This window comes from Paramisgurnus dabryanus, chromosome 6 (assembly GCF_030506205.2).
Source record: "Paramisgurnus dabryanus chromosome 6, PD_genome_1.1, whole genome shotgun sequence".
In the NCBI taxonomy this organism is placed as follows: domain Eukaryota; kingdom Metazoa; phylum Chordata; class Actinopteri; order Cypriniformes; family Cobitidae; genus Paramisgurnus; species Paramisgurnus dabryanus.
Window position 1 is genome coordinate 15,889,810 of NC_133342.1, and position 23,229 is coordinate 15,913,038.

The 23,229-nt window shown below is 35.3% G+C and overlaps 1 protein-coding gene across 1 annotated transcript; it reads left to right on the forward strand.

The window, feature by feature from the left end:
* Window positions 1–11,053: 11,053 nt before the first annotated feature.
* LOC135747888 (tripartite motif-containing protein 16-like) lies at window positions 11,054–22,425 on the forward strand. The gene is given in 9 exon segments (XM_073815106.1): window positions 11,054–11,149; window positions 11,204–11,312; window positions 12,510–12,646; window positions 12,649–12,840; window positions 12,979–13,074; window positions 13,170–13,403; window positions 13,610–13,769; window positions 15,823–15,882; window positions 19,901–22,425. Coding segments are annotated over 9 exon segments (1,692 nt in total). The 3' UTR covers window positions 20,509–22,425.
* Window positions 22,426–23,229: the final 804 nt, after the last annotated feature.

Here is a 23,229-nt window from a genome sequence, read left to right on the forward strand (position 1 = left end):
TTCTTTTATGTTTTAAACAAACCATTGTTTCCTGGACCCTTTTATTGCTCCTCCTTTCACTTGCTTTTTTGCTCTTTTTTGGATATTAATTCTGAATACTGTTAAAACTGTTTTGCAACCAAATTATTGTCAATTTAACTGTTTTAATCGATGTTATATCCTACTGTGATGTAATGATGTTAAGTACAGTGAGTCTATTTACTTTACTTTTTTCAATAAACATTGAGGAATTTATTGGTTTCTTTATTTTCACACACACACTATTTATTAAAAAGTCTACTTGGTGAACATTCAAGACAACATAAAATGTATTTGCTCAGAGAATAAAAAACATCCGTAGCTGCTGATCCTTGTATTATTTATAGTAAAACGGTTTAGTTTCTAGAAACAAGATATTTAGTTCTGCCTGTCTTGTGTTGTTAAAAACAAATCAATCATCCATTCTAATTGATCACATATTTTACCTACACATTTTATCTATCAAGCAATGGAAATGATGTGGTTTAGAGCACCTTAATTTTTAATGTTGATAGACAACTCTATACAAAGCTTTTTTTACTTGAAGATTGATGGTGGGAAATAAGTAATTGTTTATACATTTAATAATTTTGCAGATGCTTTTGTCCAAAGCGACTTACAAATGAGGTAGCATTAAGAGCAACACAAGAACAACAATACATAAGTGCACCAGAAATAGTCTCAGTATATAAACCAACAATACATAAGGTGTTGAGTAATCACACCATCATTTAAATGTTGCCAAATGCATTGTGAACTTCTGAGCAATAGAAAAGTTTTAAAACATCAGTGTGTCATATAATAACTCTTTAAATTAGATGATGATTCTGAAAATAACCACTTACCCATATGTGCACAGCCCAAACAGACAGACATAAAATTAAGAGGATGGACACTGGAGTTCTGCAGTACATTACTTGAAGCTAATTGGGATGTGATCAGCCCCCCTCAACTGTTGCTGCTTTGAGGGCCATCTATAATGACACTGTTATGAGGCCCACAGTAGTGTTTGATTCAAATAAGAAAAAAATTCATTAAGGAATTGAATACTATGTCTGACAAATGCACTGGACCATTTCATGTCTTTGAAATGTGTGATACAAGGGCTGAGTGGGCAGAGTGAAATTGTCATAGGACTAAACCAAATATACAGTTGCTTTGCTTTGATATATTGACATCTGAACTATAAAAATGATGCATATATGTGAGTCTCATCATTCAGAAAAGGAAAGGGACTACAATGATGAGACCAACTGTTTTACAAAGCCCTTGAACTCTTCCATCATGAGGAGTACTGTTTGGTGTGATCACTAATAGATAGCATCACAAAACGTGATACAAATTAAATTTCACTTTGCTGTCATGTATAATTTTTAATTCTGACAACACTACTGTGCTTCACTTCTGCATAACCCTAAATGCATACTCATGCTGGTATGCTGTTTTTTTCCAGCAGGGAAATGATGTGTTTTGGTGCTGGTTTGCTGATGACCAGCATAATTCCCATGCTGGGTTGGTGCTGGTGGTCATCGCATACCAGCACCAATCCCATGCAGGTCATACCAGCAAGAACAGCATGCTATATGTTGTGTTTTGGGGCTGGTATGCTGGTGACCAGCTAAACAAGCACCAAACCAGCATGGGAATTATGCTGGTCTATGCTGTTTTTTCCATTAGGGTTTAATATTCCAGACATGAAAAACACTATACAAATAATTTCCCTGTTGCAGTGTAATATAGACTGTTAAATATGTAGTTCTTAGGTTTGCAAACTAGGGTTGTAAATAGACCATTTCAAAAGATGTAAACAGTGGTCCAGAAGCACTTCCTGTTTCAGTTTTTTAACACTAGATAAATGTTGGGATAAATTACAACCAACAGAACATATAGAACTGAGTCAAAAAGTTAAACAAACATCTTAAAGATAATGATATTGCCTATGTGTGAAATAACAGTCACAAACTGAAACAGGAAGTGCCTCTGGACCAGTAGCCTATTGTTTACATCTTTTCAAAAGAACTATAGTATAAAGTGACTTTCTAACAGACATGCTATTGCCAAACAATAAAACATATTGTAAGAATTCAAACGAGTTCATGCTAGTTGCTAAGCTAACAGCCTGACCACAGACACATATAGGCCTAAGTAAGGTAAACGTATTGGGGGAAAAAGATACTGATATTGCTAAGAAATCATTTAAAATGTCATTATTTATAATTGTGTTTCAGATTGAAATTTAGGCACTAAATGTTAGGGGCTGGCTATTTATTTCTATCCATCCATTGCTTATCTGTTTGGCTGGGCTACGCAGTGTATGCTACACCCTCAAGTCGGACTGGTCACCATCACTGATTTACTAATAGAAACAACACTCCAGAGAAATTTTAGGGTCTCCAATTATCCTATTGTATTCATTTTCTTTGGGTTAAGTTTAGTATGTCTAACTTTTAGGTTTTAATACAGAAAACACAGCAAATAATAAAAATAACTTTATTTACAAAGCATTTTCCCGTGCTGACAAGCATTTAATCAAAGACCAAAAGCATTCACACATACTATATGTAAATATATGTATTGATAGTATACATAACTTAAAAGTTAATTATCTTTGAACTGTCTAGTGTTAATACCCTACTATTATCTAGAGCAAAGTTATGCAGCAGTGTAATGAAAAACTTGTATTGATTATAACAACTATGCCATAAATAATACAACTGTATATACTAAGTAATTAACAAGTTTTTATAATTTACCCTGTATTAAACTATCATATATTTTTAAGGCATAAATAAATAAAGCAGTTTTACATCTCATTTTCAAAACAGGGAAAAGTAAACAATTTTGCAGGTACATATATGAAACAGTTTAATAGTTACCTCAAGAAAATGGCATTGTAAAACATTTCCTTTCATTGAAAAGGTAACAACAGTATTAACTCATGCATCAAATATGGGTAGGCTATTGAGCAGTCATTTATGGAAAGTATTTCATCTAATGACATACAGTTAGTTCACTCCAAAAGTATCCACAATCACTGTGAAAAAAACTTGATACAGTATAAAACTATATAACAATAATAGTAACATATGTAACACAGGCAAAATAGATTTGCACATTTTTCTACAGTAAATGTCATTATGTTGACAAGATGATATGGGCACAGTTTGGTGAAGTAACCACTGCAAGAGGATTGTGGCATTTGCAAGTTGTAGCAACACAGTTGACTGTAGGAGTAGTCTGTGAAACATCGGAGGTGGAAGGGAAACCTAATAGCTAACCTGCTGCTTGTAAACGGAGATATGGATTATCATACAAAAACTTATTTAACAGTAGTTTCCCATCAATCTATGAGGCTAATGTTGCTTACACACTGCAGGAAACGGTTGTCTAAAATAAAAGCACTGTATCAGACATCCATTACATTTCCAAATAGTTTTATGTTTTCCATGAAACACACCTGCAGTTCAGTGTGACACACAGTCTAAATGCATACACCAGTTCAGAGTTCCAAATCCAAAATGTCATCTGAACTCTCATAATCCAGCTCTTCGTGGTCCTCCAGTATCTCCTCGGGCTCATCCTCCAGCAGAGAAACAGCATTAGGTCCTAAAGCAGTGTTCTTCACTCCCAATCCTGGAGAGCCGGTGTCCTGCAGAGCTTAGCTCCAACCTTAATCAAACACGCATACCTGTGATTTTCTAGAGATCATGAAGACATTGATTAGCTTTCAGGTGTGTTCGATTAAGGTTGGAGCTAAAGTCTGCAGGACACCGGCTCTCCAGGGTTGGGAGTGAAGAACATCGTCCTAAAGCCTGGCTGTAACTTGAGCAAACTTGGAACTTCTTCTCTACATCTGCAAGCCTTTTCTGAAGACGACACAGTAGCCAGCGATGACACTCTTCACTTAAACTGCCTAAAAGGAAAAAATTGAAGGGATGCATGAAAATACTTAGAGGTTTTACTTGAGGCTTATTTTGTACATTATGTTAATACTGCTTTCATTATGAAGGTCCAATTATATTCCTAAAGATTTCACATTAGTATTACTAATTACATTATACTATTAGGAAATAAATTTAAATACCTCCATGTACTCCTTTCGTAACTATATACAACAATTGCCATGCTTTCATTGTCTCTTGATTTTCTTTGTTTCTATTCTATGTAAAGAACTACAGATCATTAAGATCCAACCACAAGAAAACTATAACGTAACACTTCAGGATCTAAAAATGAGTGGGGTTTTATTGTCGTATTTGCTATTCAGTGCGTCTAATCATCTAGATTATCTGTGATTTTTATCACCAAATGACAAAGGAACTTGATTTCAGAATGTGAAACTAACATGTGTCTTGAGACTTTTGTAAACCTTATTTATAGAAACCAATGGCATGCATCATTGCAAGATGGTAATAAAAGGTAGCGTCTTACCACTGTTTTGCCTGAAGACATTTCTGATATCATTTTCCTGATGTTCCTAGCCAGGCTTCTGAGATAGGTGCGGTGCAGTGGTGTCTCATCTCCCTTATCACAATGATCTTTGCTTCTTGAAGGTGCACTTTTGACATGTATACATCAAAAAAAATCTTCTTGGTGAGGGTGTTGCTGGATTTCTGAAGTCACACAAATAACAACATCTTAAACACAATTTTGACTGGTATATTCTGAAAAGCAAGCAAAACAAAAGCAGTGCATGTACAGCCCATAATCTGGTGCAGGGTGCAAAATATTTGATTCAGAAAGTCGGCTATGAGAGGTTAAAAAGAAACACTCACACAGTAAAGATTGTCTCCCTTTATCTTTATATCTATATAAGAAAAATTTATTTGCTGCTTATGAGCCTTTAAATAGTTCTCCTTATATCACATGTGGTGTAAGCCTGCTGAAGACCTAGTTTCAACATCACCCTAATGAAAAATAATGGACTAAATCTTCAGAGTAGCAGTAAAATTAAAATGAATAATGTAATTGTGTCACTCAATAATTTAAAAGTACAGACAAAAAATATTATGTTTGTTCTTTATCTGTTGTTTCTCTCAAAAGCACTTTTGGTGCAAAAGCACATTTGGTGCAATGAGGCACGACGCAAACTGGATGCTCCGCGGGTGTGCATTATTTTCAAATAATTCAAAGGACTGGAGTCAATTATTCCTCTTATACCACAGTTACCACAAACATTGCTCTGGTGCCTATTTTTAAGACATTTGACAAGTTAGGTGTGCAGTTATCAGAAATTAATGCATACCCACAGAACATTTCTCAGCCAATCAGAATACAGCATTCAACATACCCCTGGTATAACTGCAATCAACAAAAATGACTAAATGTTTTAGATGAGTTATCAACATACCAGTGTGATTACAAAGGCTGGCTTTTCGATGAAGACTAAGAAACATTTGTTCAATTCATTTCTGAAGGTTATGTAGGTCATCACATCTGGTACCTACCAAATCCTAAAGCAAAAAAAAAATAATACAAGTAAAGGATTATGATGTCTTTTAGGCTGTACATGTCCCAAATCAAATTAATGTCTCAAAGGAGTTTACAAGGACACAAGTTTATTGCGATTAAAACAGGATATACCTTTACTTAAATACTTATACATGGCAAAGATTCTCAGTTACAAAATTGATTATCACACTGCAATATTGTAAACCAATTTCAATAATGTCCATAAAATACATTACCATCAGTAGCCTTTTGTCTGACATCTTGTACCCACTGATTCACAATGTTCTCAGGACACCCCAGTTCACTGCTCAAATCTTCCCGTCTCTGAGACTCAGCCTTTCTGAAAGAATGCCATAAAAATATGTTTGTCCTTGCAATCTTTAAAAGTGAGAAAAATCTTTGTGTCTATATAACTCAGTCATAATATAAGACCTTGATGTATCTGCTGGATAATGCTGAAGGCCTTCTTGCTTCCGTTGGTTCCACCCAATAGCATGGACAGTTAGCATGTCATTCCTGGCTATTAACAAGACATGTATGTGATGAAGGAAGAAAGGTCCCATTAATGCTTGTGGTATTTCAATTAATCCAGAAACTGACAATTGAGTTTAAAATTTAAGAGAGAACTACATGCCAATTTTTTATGTACTTTGAACAGTTACAGCTTACTCTTATGCAATCTCAAAGTACTAGACAGAAAGAATAAAAAAGTGAAAAAATAAAGACAGGTTTCCTAAAATATTATAAATAGGCATCAATTAGATACTTGGTTGTGAGGCCACAACGAGACAGGTAGCTGTTGACCATTTCGACCTCCTCAACTGCAGTTGTACCAGCACCTTCCTGATTTTTGCCAGATTATCTAACAAATGTGTGACACCTATATTACAACCATAAACAGTTACAGTGTATTAATAAGTAATACAAATACAGTTTCAAATGGTACGATAAAGAATATGCATTACCTGACACTTGGTTGAATGAGCCTTGGCATGCATGACAGAAAGGAAAGGTCTCATCTGCAGTAAAGGTCTGAGGTTTTTCTGTTGCCATCTGCGAAAAGAGCGAGCATTGTTGGGTCTACATGCCGGGCAGGTGAAGTGCTCTACACTGGATGTTTGCATGATCACAAGTGCAGAAATGTGCAGGTCTCACTGTAGGCAATAAACAGACTGAAAACAGAAGTTCAATAATTTGTGAGAAAGCATTAACAATGGGCACAGTAATATAGCTTAGAAAAAATGAGGCTGACAAATCACAAATAATCTGGTAGAACATGGATACCTGTAGCTGAAGCTTTGTATCTCTTCACTTCTGCTTCTTTTTAGTAGTGGACCTCCTTCAGCATTTTCTCCACCTATCTGACATTAAATGTACTCCCTTTAATGGCTGTTGCTTTGCCCTTGGGTTCCTCTGCCTTGCATAAAAGAAAGTGTGCCTTGTATGGTAATACTGAAATACAGCCAACTCTTGAGCAGTTCACACAATTATTGCACTCTAAATCGCACACTTTAGAATTATCACAATACTGCAAGAACACAATCTCAACAAATATACTCACCTTGATTTGAGCAAGAAGCATGTCTGCTATGAAAATAACATCCTTTGCTCTCCCTCTGTCTTGCTCAGCAGCCATTTCAACAAAACTACATTGGTCAGAGAAAGAGGCATAGGCTAAGTGTTTTGGACAGTGAGAGAGAGAGTAAAATGAAAGAAAAACAAAAGAATAAAATTACAATACTTACTTGAAAACAGAGAAGCTTGCGAAAGAGTGAGTGAGTGAGTGAGTGACCCTTTTACTGTTTGTACACAATGATGACGTGGCAACGTATGTGCACGCAGTTTGGCAACGGAAGCACGGCAAGAATCAGCAGTGAAGCAACACAGACAGAGAAAGTTAGTTTAAAAAGTTGACTTATCTTCTACACAGTTACCAAATTCTATTCAATTCAATTCAATTTTATTTATATAGCGCTTTTCACAAGTGTTAATTGTTGCAAAGCAGCTTTACATGAGAAGATGTAGAGGAGAACACAGAAAATCAATAGATAATATAAGAAGTTGAGAAAGCGGTTAAACCGTGTACCGTGTACTATAGTGGAGTGGATAGAATACGTTAGCAGATGGCCAAATACATATACGTATATTATATTAGTGCAACCAAATGCTACAACCAGACGTTTTGATGTGGGGAAATCGTTTTAATAAACTTTCTGAGTTGCTTACACGTTAGAACCACTGAGAAATAACATCACTTCCGTTGCCAAAATGCACACGCAGGCTATTTGATCACGTGGGCTGTAAAAGGGTCTATTGAAGTGGCTCTTAAAAGAGCCGTTGGTTTTCTAAGAAAAAGTATAAACTGTGGGTGATGTTAACAGGGAAGGGTGGTGGGTACTGACCGGACCTGAGAAAAGAAAACAAAAACATGATTAATTCTCTTACAGCAAAGTCTCCTAGGTTTGTCATATTATATATGCAGAACTGTAAAAAAAAAGGTAACCGTTATGCTACCTATAAATAAAGCATAAACTGCATAAATGAACAGTTCTGAATTCTGAATTCAGAGAAATAAATGAAATAATTATCTTGGTACTTGAAGCTTGGTTAGATATGGTTACTGTAGTCAAACTTTTACACACTTTCTTTTGACAGATTTATTAACAACAATTACAGAACATAACAATCAATTTTAATCCCTTCTAACGATCAATTGACATAAATGTAACTGCACAAACTAGCCTAATTATATTATATAAATAATATTAAATAATTAAATAAATCTATTCTGCTCACCAAGGCTGCATTTATTTGATATAAAAACACTTATAATGTGAAATATTATTGTAATCTGAATGTAAGTGCTGCTCACGGTGTCAGCAGCGATCGATCTCTGTGATCGATTGGTTCCGCCTTGTATGTTTAGATGAGCAGATTTACAATGAACACAATTATTTACTTAAATCGGTTATTTTTTCATTTAGAGCTTATTTCACGCACTGCATTCCGCGCGAAATTAATAAAACTACTGGTTTAAAAACGCTAGAACAACTGTTTAGCAACATAATATAATGCAGTCACTGCAGCTTTCTGTGATTAATACATTAGCTGATTATCAAACAGTCATCCAATAATGTTTCTGACCTTAGTAACGTAAAAACCACTATAGATAACTCCATAGTCCACACACGCAAATTAAATGTTATGCTGCACCAACTTTAGGATTTCTTAAATGACCGCACCTGAACCACAATTATGTCCTAAATATGAGCCAATTGGATTCTGACCAAACGCGTGCACTGACCTGTCTGTTGCCTTAGCGGTGATATTATATTGCTAACGTTGCAACAAAGACTTAACATAAACACAGGATTTATCAATTTTAGTAACATTAATCACCAAATTTCCAAGAAAGCCTTACCCATGGAACTCCAGAGAACGCAATATCACTGCGTCGCTTCTCTTGTTGAAGTTGTTGGCAATAAGAAATTATCGCCCCCTATTGGTTATCATCCTCATAAATGCGTGTCATTTTCACGCCTAGAGGAGGCAAAGCGTGACATTGACACGCATCCTCTAGTGGACCAGCGTGTCTATTACACGCTTTAGCGTGATACTGGGTTGCACTGTGATATTGCCTAAATTACAAATTAATAGTTTAAACAAAAATATATTGGTTATTCTAGCATAGTGAAGTTCTTGTGCAGTCTTGTTCTTGATCAGTCCACTTTTGATAAAATTAAAAAACTGTAGCTGCTTCTGTTGAATCTTTAAACCGTTCATGCTAATGATTGTTTTTTGTTTTCACACAGTGGACAAAATGTAAATGCAATGTTGTCATGATGGTTGTATGCGGAACACAAATTTATCTGCCATGATCATATCACAGGGTAAATATATTTTTATAAAGACAAAAATTAAAAATCAATTTTGTTAAAAAAGCTTAGGCTGGTTTTTGCTGTTTTGTTCAGCAAGTATGCATGAAAACCATGTGATGTGGTCAAGAAATGTATAAAAAAACAAAATACTATGTACTTACCAATGGATTGTTTTAGTAACAAAGCAATTATTCCTGCATTCAATGGGAATTCTGTAAATGCCGAAATATGTTTTAAAGGAAATAAAAAGGTACATTGGCAGTGGTGTTTGTATCCTGTCTGTGCGCCATTAACCCTTATGTGTTGTTGTTGGGGATGTCTTCGTTTTTTTTTACCTCTTAATTTGGCCACAACTTTCTCTCTGTTTTAGCAAATTGAATGATTTTTGGTGACAAATCTTATATTTACATATATTTTAAGAATATAAAAGAATATAAGAATTGTTTGAAATTTTTCAAAAACTCAACGATATACCGTGGGCAAATTTACTACCCTTTCGTGTTGTTAGTGGATGAAAAAATCCACAAAATTCAACAGCTATAAAAATGTATCAAATTAATATTTTTTACAAATTTATTTTCATAAATCTGTTAATCAACCTCAGTACTGATCAGAATTACCAAATCTTCACAAAAAACTTTTTAATTGCCAAGTTCATAAGTGGGTCACTGATTTGGAGCAAAACACACACACAAAATTAAAAAGCGAACAAATAAAAAGTGATTGTAAACTGGATTTTTATTTACCGTTTTCACAGTCTTGGACATGTCAAAGATTTGTAAAAACATTGGCTTTGAACCATTTTTAGTTTTTGTGTAGCATCAGTTTTTATTTTTTCTCCCTCATTTATTGTTAGTGGCTGTTTTTGCCCAATTGACTTCCATTATAACCACATTTTTTGATTGCAGAGCTATGACACCTTTTTATCATGCATTTTTGAATGTTGGTGTTTTTTCCTTTTGCTAAGAGGTCAAATTTGTCATTTTTACTGTTGATAACCATGTGGCACTATTAACCCTTTAGTAGGCCTATGCAAAAATAGAGTCTTAATTTCTGGCTTGTACATTGAGTTATATGGAGTATAACTCCATAATAAAAGCATATTATTGTGTGTGTGTGTGTGTGTGTGTGTGTGTGTACCTGGTAATTATCACGTTGTGGGGACCAATTGTCCCCACAAAGATAGGAATACCAGTATTTTTGTGACCTTGTGGGGACATTTTGACGTCCCCATGAGGAAACAAGCTTATAAATCAAACAGAATGAAATTTATTGAAAATGTAAAGTAGCAGAAAGTTTTCTGTGATGGTTGGAGTTAGGGTTTGGGGAAGGGAATAGAATATACAGTTTGTACAGTATAAAAACCATTACGTCTATGGAATGTCCCCACAAAACATGAAAAACCAGAAAGTGTGTATGCGTGAAAAAAAGATTTTCTGTTAAAATCTTCTTTGCATCAGATTTATGAACATCATTTATTATGAACACAAAAACAACTTCAAATAAACTGAACAATGAAACAAGAGTAGAGGATGGATGGAGAACTAAATAATCAAACTAACCTTTCATGTGAATGTGTGCATGTATGTGTGTTCAGTATTTCCAGCAGGACTTGCAGCATATTACTTGGTGCTCTCTGCAAGTGTGTCCACCACAACAGATGCAAGTGCTGACTATTCTTCTTTTTTGTTCTGTGCACCAATTGCATGTTCCCCTCTTTACTCCTGAGCTCCTGGTGCCTGCTGGTGTCTGTGGATTTGTGTCTGGAGAGACAGCTGCAAGAGACTGAATCTCTCTCACCAGTGCAGTAGCAACTGGTGTGCAAGGGTAACGCTGTCTCCTCAATATTGCTGCAGAGACCAGAGATTTTCCCAGGTCTTCTAGGAAAGCCTTCTCCTAAACAGCTTTTCACCTCCCTCGTGCATGAGTTGCTGTCCCTCCAGACAAACTTGCAGAGAGCACCAAGTGATATGCTGCAAGTCCTGCTGGAAAGACTAAACATTTGTGTTTTCATAATAAATGATGTTCATAAATCTAATGCAGAGAAGATTTTTACAGAATATCTTTTTTTCATACACTTACACGCACATACTAATATGCTTTTATTATGGAGTTATAATCCATTAAACACAACGTACAAGCCAGAAATTAAGCGTTGTTTTTGCACAGGGCTACTAAAGGGTTAATAGTGCCACATGGTGCTCAAGAGTAAAAAAATGACAATTTTGACCTCTTAGAAAAAGCAAAAAACACCAACATTCAAAAATGCATGATAAAAGGTGTCATACCTATGCAATCAAAAAATGTGGTTATAATGGAAGTCAATGGGGCAAAAACAGCCACTAACAATAAATGAGGGAAAAAAATTTAAACTGATGCTACACAAAAACAAAAATGATTCAAAGCCAATGTTTTACCAATCTTTGACATGCTGAAAAAGGTTAAAAATAATCCAGTTTACAATCACTTTTTATATTGAAAATCTGTCATTTTGTGTGTGTTTTTCCCCAAATCAGTGACACCACTTATGAACTTGGCAATTAAAGAGTTAAAATCATGGATTTTTGGGAAGATTTTGATCAGTGCCGAGGTTGAAAAAATTTGAAAAAATATTAATCTAATAAATTTTTATAGCCGTTTAATTTAGTGGATGTTTTCATCCACTAACAACACGAAAGGTAGTAAATTTGAACAATGCAAAAGGGTTTAGTAAGAAACTTTACAAATACTGTTTTGCATGTGTCTTTTAAACAAAGAGCCATGAAACTATTCTCGCTGTACATTTACGAGAAATGGAAACTTAGGTGTTGTCAGCTAGTAAGCCACACCTTACAGACACACCTGTTTTGCACACGTATCTCAAACCAAGAGCCATGAACCTATTTCAGCTGTTCATTTGAGAGAAAACAAACCTTCAGTGTTGTCAAGTTGTGTCTCTGTCACAGTTTGTACAGTACAAAAGCAGAAGCCACTTGTTCGGTGTGTTTGGATCTACTGAAGGATCTTGTGACTATTCTCTGTGGACACAGTTATTGTATACTGGAATCAGGAGGATCAGACGGGAGTCTACTGATGTCTTCAGTGCCGACACACCTTTACTCAAAGACCTGCTTTATATAAGAAAGTGATGATTGCTGAAGTGGGGATAAACTAAATAAAAAGGTCTCCAAAGTGATCATCCTGCTCACCTTTACTCTGGGCCCGGAGACGTCTGTACTAGAAGAAAATACAAAGCTGTCAAATCCTGTCTGGAGTGTCTGAATTCTAACTGTTAAAATCACCTTGATCAATATTTTCAATTTTTTTTTTTCAGGTTAATGGGCACAATCTGATGGATCCAACTAGAGTCAATGAGATGATCTGCCCAAGACATATACAAATTCTGGAAGTTTACTGCCGTACAGACCAGAAATGCATTTGTTATCCATGTATGTTGGACGAACATAGAAATCATGAAATTGTAACAATTCAAGCAGAGTGGATTGAGCAGCAGGTATGAATTGAAACTAGACCCTGGTATGCTAATGCAAAATGCAAAAAATTATGCTAAATAATAAATGAATTTTATTTTTATCAAGGTGTTAAAATGAATTCACTGCGTGCCTATAACTTTTACTTTGTTTTCTTACAGATGCATTTGAGAGAAACACAATTGAAAGTTCAGCAGAGAATCCATGAGAGAGAGAATGAGCTTCAGGAGCTGAGAGGGGCTATAAGGTCTCATAGGGTAAGTTTTAAAAAGATGAACATCTTCTCCAGTAATGGATCACAGGCTGTGTGATGTATCAGTATTAGCTTATTGTAATGTGTGTGTGCTAACAGAGATCTGCACAAACAGCAGCGGAAAACAGTGTGAGGTTCTTTAATGAGCTGATCCGCTCCATTGAGAGACGTCGCTCTGAGGTTACACAGCTGATCAGAGATCAGGAAAACACTGCAGTGAATCAAGCTGAAGGACTTATTAGGCAACTAGAGGAGGAGATTTCTAATCTAAGGGGGAGAAATGATGAGCTTCAGCAGCTTTCATATACAAGCAATCTCATCCAATTCCTGCAGGTAACAGAACTCTGAAATACTGGACAGTGACCATAATTACATATTAAACTGATATTAAACCACATTTAATGTAATAGTTAACTATAGGAAAGAGTTAAAATTGAAGTACATTAACATATTATAAAATAAAAAAATAAGTTTGATTATAGCGCAGTATACTGGACAGTTTAGAAATAATGAAGATCTTTGTATGTTTTCTTCTGTAGAATTTCCAGTCTCTGTCTGCAGCTCCTGAATCTAAAGTCTCACACAACATTACTGACAGCTCTCAGTTCTCTTTTGATGGTGTGGGAAGATCTTTCTCTGAGCTGAAAGAAAAAATAGAGGATTTATGTACAGAAGAGATAGAAAAGATATCTGATAGAGGTAAAGTAGAAGATATTCATCAATTCATCTATATATATGTATGTATGTATATGTATGTATATATGTGTATGTTGACCCCCTTCCTGATTTTTTATGTTTGCAACAAATGTAAATAATAATCAAAGATATCAAAAGTAAACACAACATGCAGTTTTTAAATGAAGGTTTTTATTATGAAGGGAAATCAAAATCTAAACCCAAATGGCCCTGTGTGAAGTGCTTGCCCCCCATTTAAACATAACTGTGGTTTGTCACAGCTGAGTTCAGTTTCTCTGCATGCCTGAGTTCTGTCACACCTGTTCGCAATCAAGAAGTTACTTAAATAAGACCTGCCTGACAAAGTAAACCAAAAGATCCTCAAAAGCTACACATCATGTTGAGATCCAAAGAAATTCAGAAACAAATATGAAGGATAGTTATTGATTCCTGAAAAGGTTATAAAGCCATTTCTAAAGCTTTTGTAATCCAGTGAACCACAGTGAGAGCCATTATCCACGGGCAAAAAACATGGAACAATGGTGAACCTTCCCAGGAGTGGCCGGCTGACCAAAATTACCCCAAGAACACAGCGACGACTCATCCAAGAGGTCACAAAAGACCAGGATTTCCCACAGCACTTTGCAGTTTGGGGCGGCCTGCCTAAGCTGGGAAACCCTACCGCCTTAAAGGCTTTCTTAGCGAATCTGTGTGTTGATTTTTGAAATGTGTTTTCAAACAAACTGAGCGTAGTTAACTCCTCCCCCTCCCCCCTTCTGTGCTTTCATGAACGCGCCCAAACCCAACCCCCGAATCCTTCTTGGCGTTTATTGGTTAGAATACTTTGTTATGGTTTCTGGTGTAGGTTTGGCCAGTTTGTTATTATTGCAGTTTGTGGAGGCTGGGCTGTCTACAGAGATCGCGTTTTTTTACAGTTTGATCAGCGGACAGGAAGCAAGCAGATAGTGAGAAGATGTTTGCTGTATGTAACAAAAAATGTTTTATGGTCTAAAACGCGTGAATTCGCTTAGAGAACCTTTAACTAGGTCGTCCAAAAAAAAAATTAGTTGAACAAAAGGCCGTCAAGTGCATCTTAGAGAATAGCGCAGACGCGTTTCACTCCGCGAGCAGGCATGCGCGCCACACGGCCGAAATGAGAGAAAGACTTGGTCCATCACTGTCTGGAGGATAACTAGCCAGTTGATAAAACATCTCGGAGAATAGCACGGACGCGCTTCACTCCGCGATCGTGCACGCGCGTCAAACGGCCGAAATGTCTGGAGGATAGCTAGTTGATAAACACGTGTCCGTGAGAACTGTAAGTGGACTTATGTTTTGGGTTTATTTAAGCCTGTTATTGTATTAGTATAGTTCTTGCAAATTTTAAGTAAGTTAGCTGGTAATTTTGTTGTTTTAGCAACCTGCTAGCTAGGTTGCACGTGCCTTTTGATTAAATATAATTGTTGAGCGCTCTTGCTCACGTTATTTATGTGCATTATTTACATGTTACAGTAGTTACACTCCTTTAAGATAATGTAATTAATAGTGGAAAATAATCAGTTTTTACAATCTTTGTTATCTATCTATCACCATGCTGTGGCATGACCTTAAAAAGGCGGTGCATGCTCAAAAAACCCTCCAATGTGGCTGAATTACAACAATTCTGCAAAGATGAGTGGACCAAAATTCTTCCACAGCGCTGTAGCAGACTCACTGCAAGTTATTGCAAAAGCTTGCAGTTGTTGATGCTAAAAGGGTTGCCCAATCAGTTATTAGGCAAGCACGTTTTCTCACAGGTCCATGTGGGTTTGGATTTAGTTATCCCTTTAAAATAAAAACCTTCTCTTAAAAACTGCATGTTGTGTTTACTTGTGTTATCTTTGTTTAATATTTAAATTTGTTCCATGATCTGAAACATTAAATGTGACAAACATGCAAACACATAAAAAGTCAGGAAGGGGGCCAACACAATTTTACATTACTATATATATATATATATATATATATATATATATATATATATAGACACACAAACACTTATGTGACTTATAATAATTATATCTGTTTATGTTTTTAGTTTCAAATATAACAGTTGTTCGCCCCAATGTACCCAGGACCAGGAAGGAGTTCTTACAATGTAAGGGTCTGTAATACACACACAAATTTGTTTTTGTTTTACTGGTGGTTATCCTTTCTAGACAGTTTTAGAATGAACAAATCGGAAACACTGTATAATAACTGCACACAATAAATCATTAATTAAGCATCAACAATTAATTAGTTCATCATTAAAAGATGTAAGGGAAAAATATTATATATCTGTTTGGCCCAAATGGCGGAAACCAAACAGCATGACAGAAGGGTCCTCATGCGTTCTGTCTTTTCTGGCGCATAACAATGACGTTTTAACATTACGTAATTCAGGTACTTTTATCTGACTCCAAAAGATAAAATCTCGAATCAAATAGATATAATTGTAGAATGTGGATTAATGTTTGTTTATCATTTTATTTAACAACTTGGTTAAGGTTAAATAATGAATCTTCCATGCAATAACCAGAGGTTCATGACTAAAGCAAGTAACAATACCGCTCCATGCTTACGGACTCTCGTTAAAAGGTACTCACAATCGGTTATATACAACTTAATACAAAGCTCCACAATAATCAGAGGTTCAGGCATAGCACAGTATAGCCGAATATAGTTAAATCATATTACTAAATAAAAACTTAATCAAAGGAAAGACAATGATTAGACTCATCACCCTGATGGCCCATTTATAAATATGACTGCATAACAAATTAGTTAGAGGTAGAACTTAATTAGCATGACTTAACCTTGATCACAGATATGTGGTAACAAAGATATATCGTAATAATTCATAGTAAATTAGAAGAGTCAATAATACAAAGCAAATTAGAATGAATACAAAGCATAATAATTGAATTAAAAATCATAATTCAGAAGCCAATTTACAATCCAGTTCAAATACGAAACAATTACACGAAAAAACTAAAGTGATTTAGAAAGTGTAAGTAAATGATTAATAAAATATTTTTAATGTACATTAACAAATCATATTATTTAGACATATAGTAATAGTTAATAAATAGTATGTTAAATGCTTTATTAACAGTATTCCTATTGTAATTGTAAATCGTTTAGTAGTTGTTTAAGGTGAGGACTCTTTATGCCTTGTAAGGCTTTTACAAATGAGATATAAAGGCTTGGTTATTTTCTAAACAGAAAAAGGAAAGCAAAACATCACTTCTTGTCTTGCACCAGCAGTGATGCGCCAAAGGGACCTTACGTGTCACACGGCTGGTGCTAGACGAGAAGTTGTGATTTAAAAGTACTTATTTTTTTTATTTTTCTTGCCAAAAATGACAATCGTTTTTCTAGATAGGACCCTTATGCCTCGTTTGGGATCAGTTCTTTGAAGCTGCATTGAAACTGCTTTTTTAAAACTGTAAACTGTTAAGTTCCAATAAAGTCTATTAAATTGAGAAACATCCTGGAATGTTTTCCTTAAAAAACTTAATTTCTTCTCGACTGAACAAAGAAAGACAGAAATATTTTGGATGACATGTGGGTGAGTAAATTATCTGGATTATTAAGATATGTGCCATCTTATTAGATGCAGTTTAATACTCACAAAATGTATTTGGCGTCAAAAACGGCATTAGTGTCAACTGATAGTAACACACTGAATAAAACAAAATCACTCTATGCATTTAAAACATATTTACTTAATTTTAAGTCTTTAAAAACAAAAACAGCTACAAAATTTCACCTCATAAATAAAACTGAAGTGTTTCTTTAAACCACGAGTTTCTTTAAAAATGAATTGGTGTCTATACATTCAGTAAGTTTGATTTTGACATTGGTGGGGAAATAAATAAAATTGTCTTCAGAGCCACATTATCACAAAGGTTTATTGCTGTTTACTTGAACAATAGTTAAAATAGTATTTTTGTTATCATAATCTTATTTATAAAGGTTACAGGCCTAAAACAACAAATATTCAAACACTTATTTTTGGTTAATTTTATCTTTTTTGTGATGCCAGTAAAAATTCTGGTATGGCAAGTTAAAAACTGAACCAAAATATTTCCTCCAGATCTGCTTTATTTTAAATAAAATAAGTAATACATAAAAACAGACGGACGTCAGTGGTTATATGTACATATAGATTCATTGTTTGGTCAAAATTATTGCTAGGGACAATTCAGTGTTCTTTGGATATTGGTATAGGGACATGTCCCTAGCGTACCCAAATTAACACCTTTGCATCCAGTGATCAAACGCTGAGTGCTGCTTTATTTTGCATCTTGTCTAACGTAAGCAGTAGGTAAATTTATTAGGGAAAAAAGTAAAAAAAAGAGATTTACAAAATTGTGAACATCATTCTGCCATAGTGTGAATAATATGTAATCATGTTATCCATAAAAAAGTAACAGTAGTCTGATTACAAGTATTTTAAAATGTAGTTTACCGTACTTTCCGGACTATAAGCCGCATCATGTTTCAGATTGTTTATGATGAAATAGAATGGTTTTGACTGAAATTTGGACATATGCTGCTGGCCTGAGGATTTTCGTTTTCTGTGGTATCACCCCCACCCCCACAACGGCTACATGGGTGCACTGGAACAATCCTTCATAAAATGCATTAAACTTTTGTTTACAAAGACTTGAAACTCACCAAGTGGTCAGGGGTGTTCACTGATATGCTCACACAAAAATCACTGCAAAAGATGCTTTCCAACAGGTGTTTTACCATTGGTTTTAAACGTGTGGACCTATTTTTCCAAACGTCTCACACCCGTACATTCTTCCTTTGAGAGCTTGAATAATAGACACTCCAGGCCAGTTGGTGGCGATAATCCACCTTTTCCAATTGCAAGAATACAAACAACTCCATTTCCGTTTCCGGCGGCGGAGAAATACCGTACCTCAAAGCACATCTAATACAAGTCAATAAAGTTGGACAAAAACTACAATAAAACCTGTTGAAAAGCATCTTTTGCAGCGATTTTTGTGTGAGCATATCAATGAACACCCCTGACCACTTGGTGAGTTTCAAGTCTTTGTAAACAAAAGTTTAATGCATTTTAGGAACGATTGTTCCAGTGCACTATACAGCCATTGTAGAGGTGGGGGCTGATACAACAAACAACCGAAAATTCTCGGGCCAGCATCATATGTCCAAATTTCAGTCAAAACCGTTCTATTTCATCATAAACAATCTGAAAACAGGGCTTTAAGTGTCAAATACCGAACATGTCCTTTAAGACGAAATAACATGTATAGTTCACTTTGACTTATATATCGCGTTTGTTTAGAAAATTATTTCACAAAATCCAAGCCGATGAACAGACATTTAATCTGGAAAGGCAAGTTATTCAACTAAACAATAGCAGACAGAACAGCAGGCTGAATAGATGTTTGTATGTTAAAGTAATATTATCAGTTATTTCAATGATAAACCATAGCATACCAACTTACCTGGAAGGTTGAATAGGCTAAATTAACCGAACAAGCCAACTAGCGTAAAGTTCGCAGACTCGTCATTCCCCATTACTGAATCCATTGAATTACATAAATACAGAAGCAGCATATGGCAGACTCTCGGCTGTAGACGGTAATGTTGTCTCTTGCCTCATAAAAGTCGAAATTAAATTATACTGACTTTCAAGGTGCACCTGACTATAAGACGCAGCACCAGCCAAAAAATCTTAAAGACCGAAAAATACGGTTATCCAATTACAAGTACTTGATTTTTGGAATCTGATTACATAATCCAGATTACATGTAATCCGTTAGTACCCAGCTCTGATCCCATGTGCCCTGTTTATCTGAGTTGACCACATATAATTAAATCTATGTTCACAAACTGCTCAGTATAATCCTGTTAAGCTTTAAAATTCAGAATTTTAATACTAAACTGAATCTGAAGAGCAAAAATACATTTAAGTTGTACAGTCTGGTACAAATGTAAAATGATAACATTAATACAAATTTTTGTACAATAAACACAATGCCAAACTTAATAACAATGATGCAGTAACAGATAAACAAAGGAAAATAACTGAAATATATACAGTTGATTATACTTTCTGTTTAACTACACCAATTTGTTTTTTACTCCGGCAGATTTCAGGAATTTCACTCTGGATTCAAACACAGTGAATCATAACCTCAATCTGTCTGATGGGAACAGAGTGGCTACTTACACTAATACAAACCAACCGTATCCTAATCATCCAGAAAGATTTGATTATTGTCCTCAGGTGTTGTGTAAAGAGAGTGTGACTGGGCGCTGTTACTGGGAGGTTGAGTGGAGTGGGAGTAATGGTGTATATATATCAATGTCATATAAGACCATCAGCAGGAAGAATTGTGAAAATGAGTCTTTACTTGGACAAAATGATCAGTCCTGTGGAGTCTTCTGCTGCCCCTATAGTAACTTTCCCTTTCAAATCCACGTAGCTGATTTTAGAGCGGGCACTGTAAGTACAGAATTCTATCCCATGGGAAACCCACATGTGCGCAATAGTCAAACAAATAAAGTCCCTGTGTCTTCCAGTTGCCCTAGAATAGGAGTGTTTGTGGATCACAGTGCAGGAACTCTGTCCTTCTACAACGTCTCTGACACAATGCCCATTATCACCAGAGTCCCGGCCACATTCACTCAACCTCTCTATCCTGGGTTTTATGTTTTTAAAGGATCCACAGTAAAGCTGCGTCATCACACAGAATAGATCATACAGAGATCATACAGATAATACTGTTATATTTAGTAACCTTTGGAAATGATTTTACATTTTGTAAAAAAAACAAGAACTGGTAACATAAGATAGTTGGTTTACATTGATTTGATTGTTTAATTGTATAGTAGGTGTGTCGAAGTATATATTCCATGCACATTGATTAAAATTTGGGGGGGCAACCTTTAGCTACTTACATTACAAGTTAAACTCTTAAAACTGTATTTAAAGTAATCGTTTTAGTTATTTTAACATTGTGCAGATATTAAGTTCATCAGTGACATCTGAAAGACCTGTCATTAATAGAACCCTTCCTCTGTTCCCTTCTGTGGCCAGGTTTTACCTATTTTTTTTTTAAGGGGTCATATATGATGGTTTTAAAAACAAACATTATTTTGTGTATTTGTTGTAACACTGTGTTCAGTGCCGGTTTACCCATAGATGGGATTGTGCTGCATCAAGGGCTACAGACTGCAACCAAATGGAGTTTTTGACACAGTGCGGGCAGGTTTTTACAAGTGCTCGCGAATGTGCGAGCACCTGTGATAAAAATACAGAATTACCACCAAATTACATTAACATTAACACCATTAAAAGGACACTTCACCCATTTGCATTAAGCTTTGTTTAGTTAGAACCCCAGTCATGTTTTTGAATTGTCGTGCATCTTTTCCTCAGTTGCACTGAGGAATCTGAAATACAGATTTCAGTGTTGCACTTCCCTCTTTCAATGATGTAAAAATCATCATTTTGCATCATTATTCCAAAGCAGGAAGTCCAATATCTTTGTTGAGGGGGTGAGACTACAAACACCCCTTTTCTCGGTCAAATAGGCACCAAATTCGAAATGTATGTTACATTTCCACTACAAATATGACGCACTTTCAATAAAGATTAATGTTTTTGCAGGTGAAATGCTCCTTTAACTGTAATATTATATTAACACCAAAAAGATTATGAGAATAAAGGTTTTAGACATGAGGTAAATTGGATAAAAGAAGAGAAACGTATAAAGGATACAAGTATGTATATTGCCATGCTACTCATCTTATTACAATATGCATATTGTATATAACTTATTGTATATGTATGTATCTTATGCCTAGAATTAGTGAAGAGGATTGTATGATTCTTTGGTTCATAACTTCCTATTCTGTAATTTTATAAATTGTGCATAATGACATGTGCAGCAAGTGCATAAAATTAAGTCTATTTATTATTTTTCAGTAATGCAGTTATTTAGGGGGAAAAAAATATGACTAGACTTTAAAAAAAAATTGTGGGGCGGGTGGCACTTCACATGTGGTCACCCTAAGGAACTACACTGTGTTGTTTCGGTCCTGTATGTATGAGAACACTATTTTTCACACACCGTACATTATTGTATCTCCTGTCTATACCCAATCTTTCTAAAACGCATTGATTTGTTACAAAGCAGAGGCACTGAAAGAGAGTTGCTTGATGAAATTGCTTTATGAAACAGCAATGGCAGATCATGGAAGTTCCCAGAAGTTACTTATGTCTAAGATCGGAGGTGTCTATCAACATTTAGTGAATGTACACTTAAACATTGAATTCTGTTGTCATATTATTGAACCCATTGTACCACTTGCAATGAAACATTTAATATGATGCCAAACAAGACCAGATTTAGATTTTCTGTGCATGTAGAATGTAGCATTTCATATACAGTTTGCTTTGAGAGAATGAGGAGAGGGAGAGACGAGAAAGAGAGGGAGAAAGGTTTTAGATGTTAATTTATACAGGAATTAAATGTTTTAGAAAATGGCTCCCTGTGGATCCAGTCATTTGGTGTCAGGATATGAAATCTATCTATTATTCTTATAGTCACTTTTATTTGAAATATAATATGTTGTATCAAATATAATAAATAATCATAATTTTAAATAAACATGGTAAGCAGTTGTTTTTGTCCTCTTTATTATCAACTAATACAGTGAATATGACAAATGTGACAAACGTTAACACATTCACAAGGTGCTGTACAAAGATAAAAAGTGAACGTATTATGTATATATTAATTTGTCTAAGTTCCTTTAAATGCTTATGTGAAATCCATCAAAATATTTTATCTAAAGGATCATGACTTTATTTAGTAAAGTCAAGGAGGCACCCAACGTGCTCCAAATGGGCCTATAGGCAAATTGTAGTAGATCTAGAGTCTTTAGTTTGTGCTAACAATTCTCTGCACAATATGCGCTCCAACTTGCACAGGATCGATGTTTGTTCAACTGTGTGAAAGTCTTTAAGGTTCTAGCTGAGGTGTTTTAGGTGGTGTAATGTTTTTCCATGCTTACAAGCCATCAACTAGAAAGTCCTGAAGCAGTCCTTCATAAAATGCGCTGTACACACTCAAATATTTAGTTTGTACTGTTCTAAAACAGTGTTATAAATAAAACCTTACCCCTGATTTTTAATTCTGTTTTCTTTTGAAAGGCCAAACAAAGCACGTATGCCTTCGCAAAAAAAACACACAGCATCTTCGCCATGGAAACGGTGTTAACACAACAGCATTAAACAAAACGATGCCTTCTTTCTTTACGTATCCATTTGCATTATACAAATATTCCCACCACAGATGTGTTCAAGTTGGGGCGTGTCTATCGAGCCATTTAGGTAGGCCTGTCACAGTATACGACATGTGTCATTACAACAGGAACTGACAACATTAACACAAAATATGATATTGAAAAT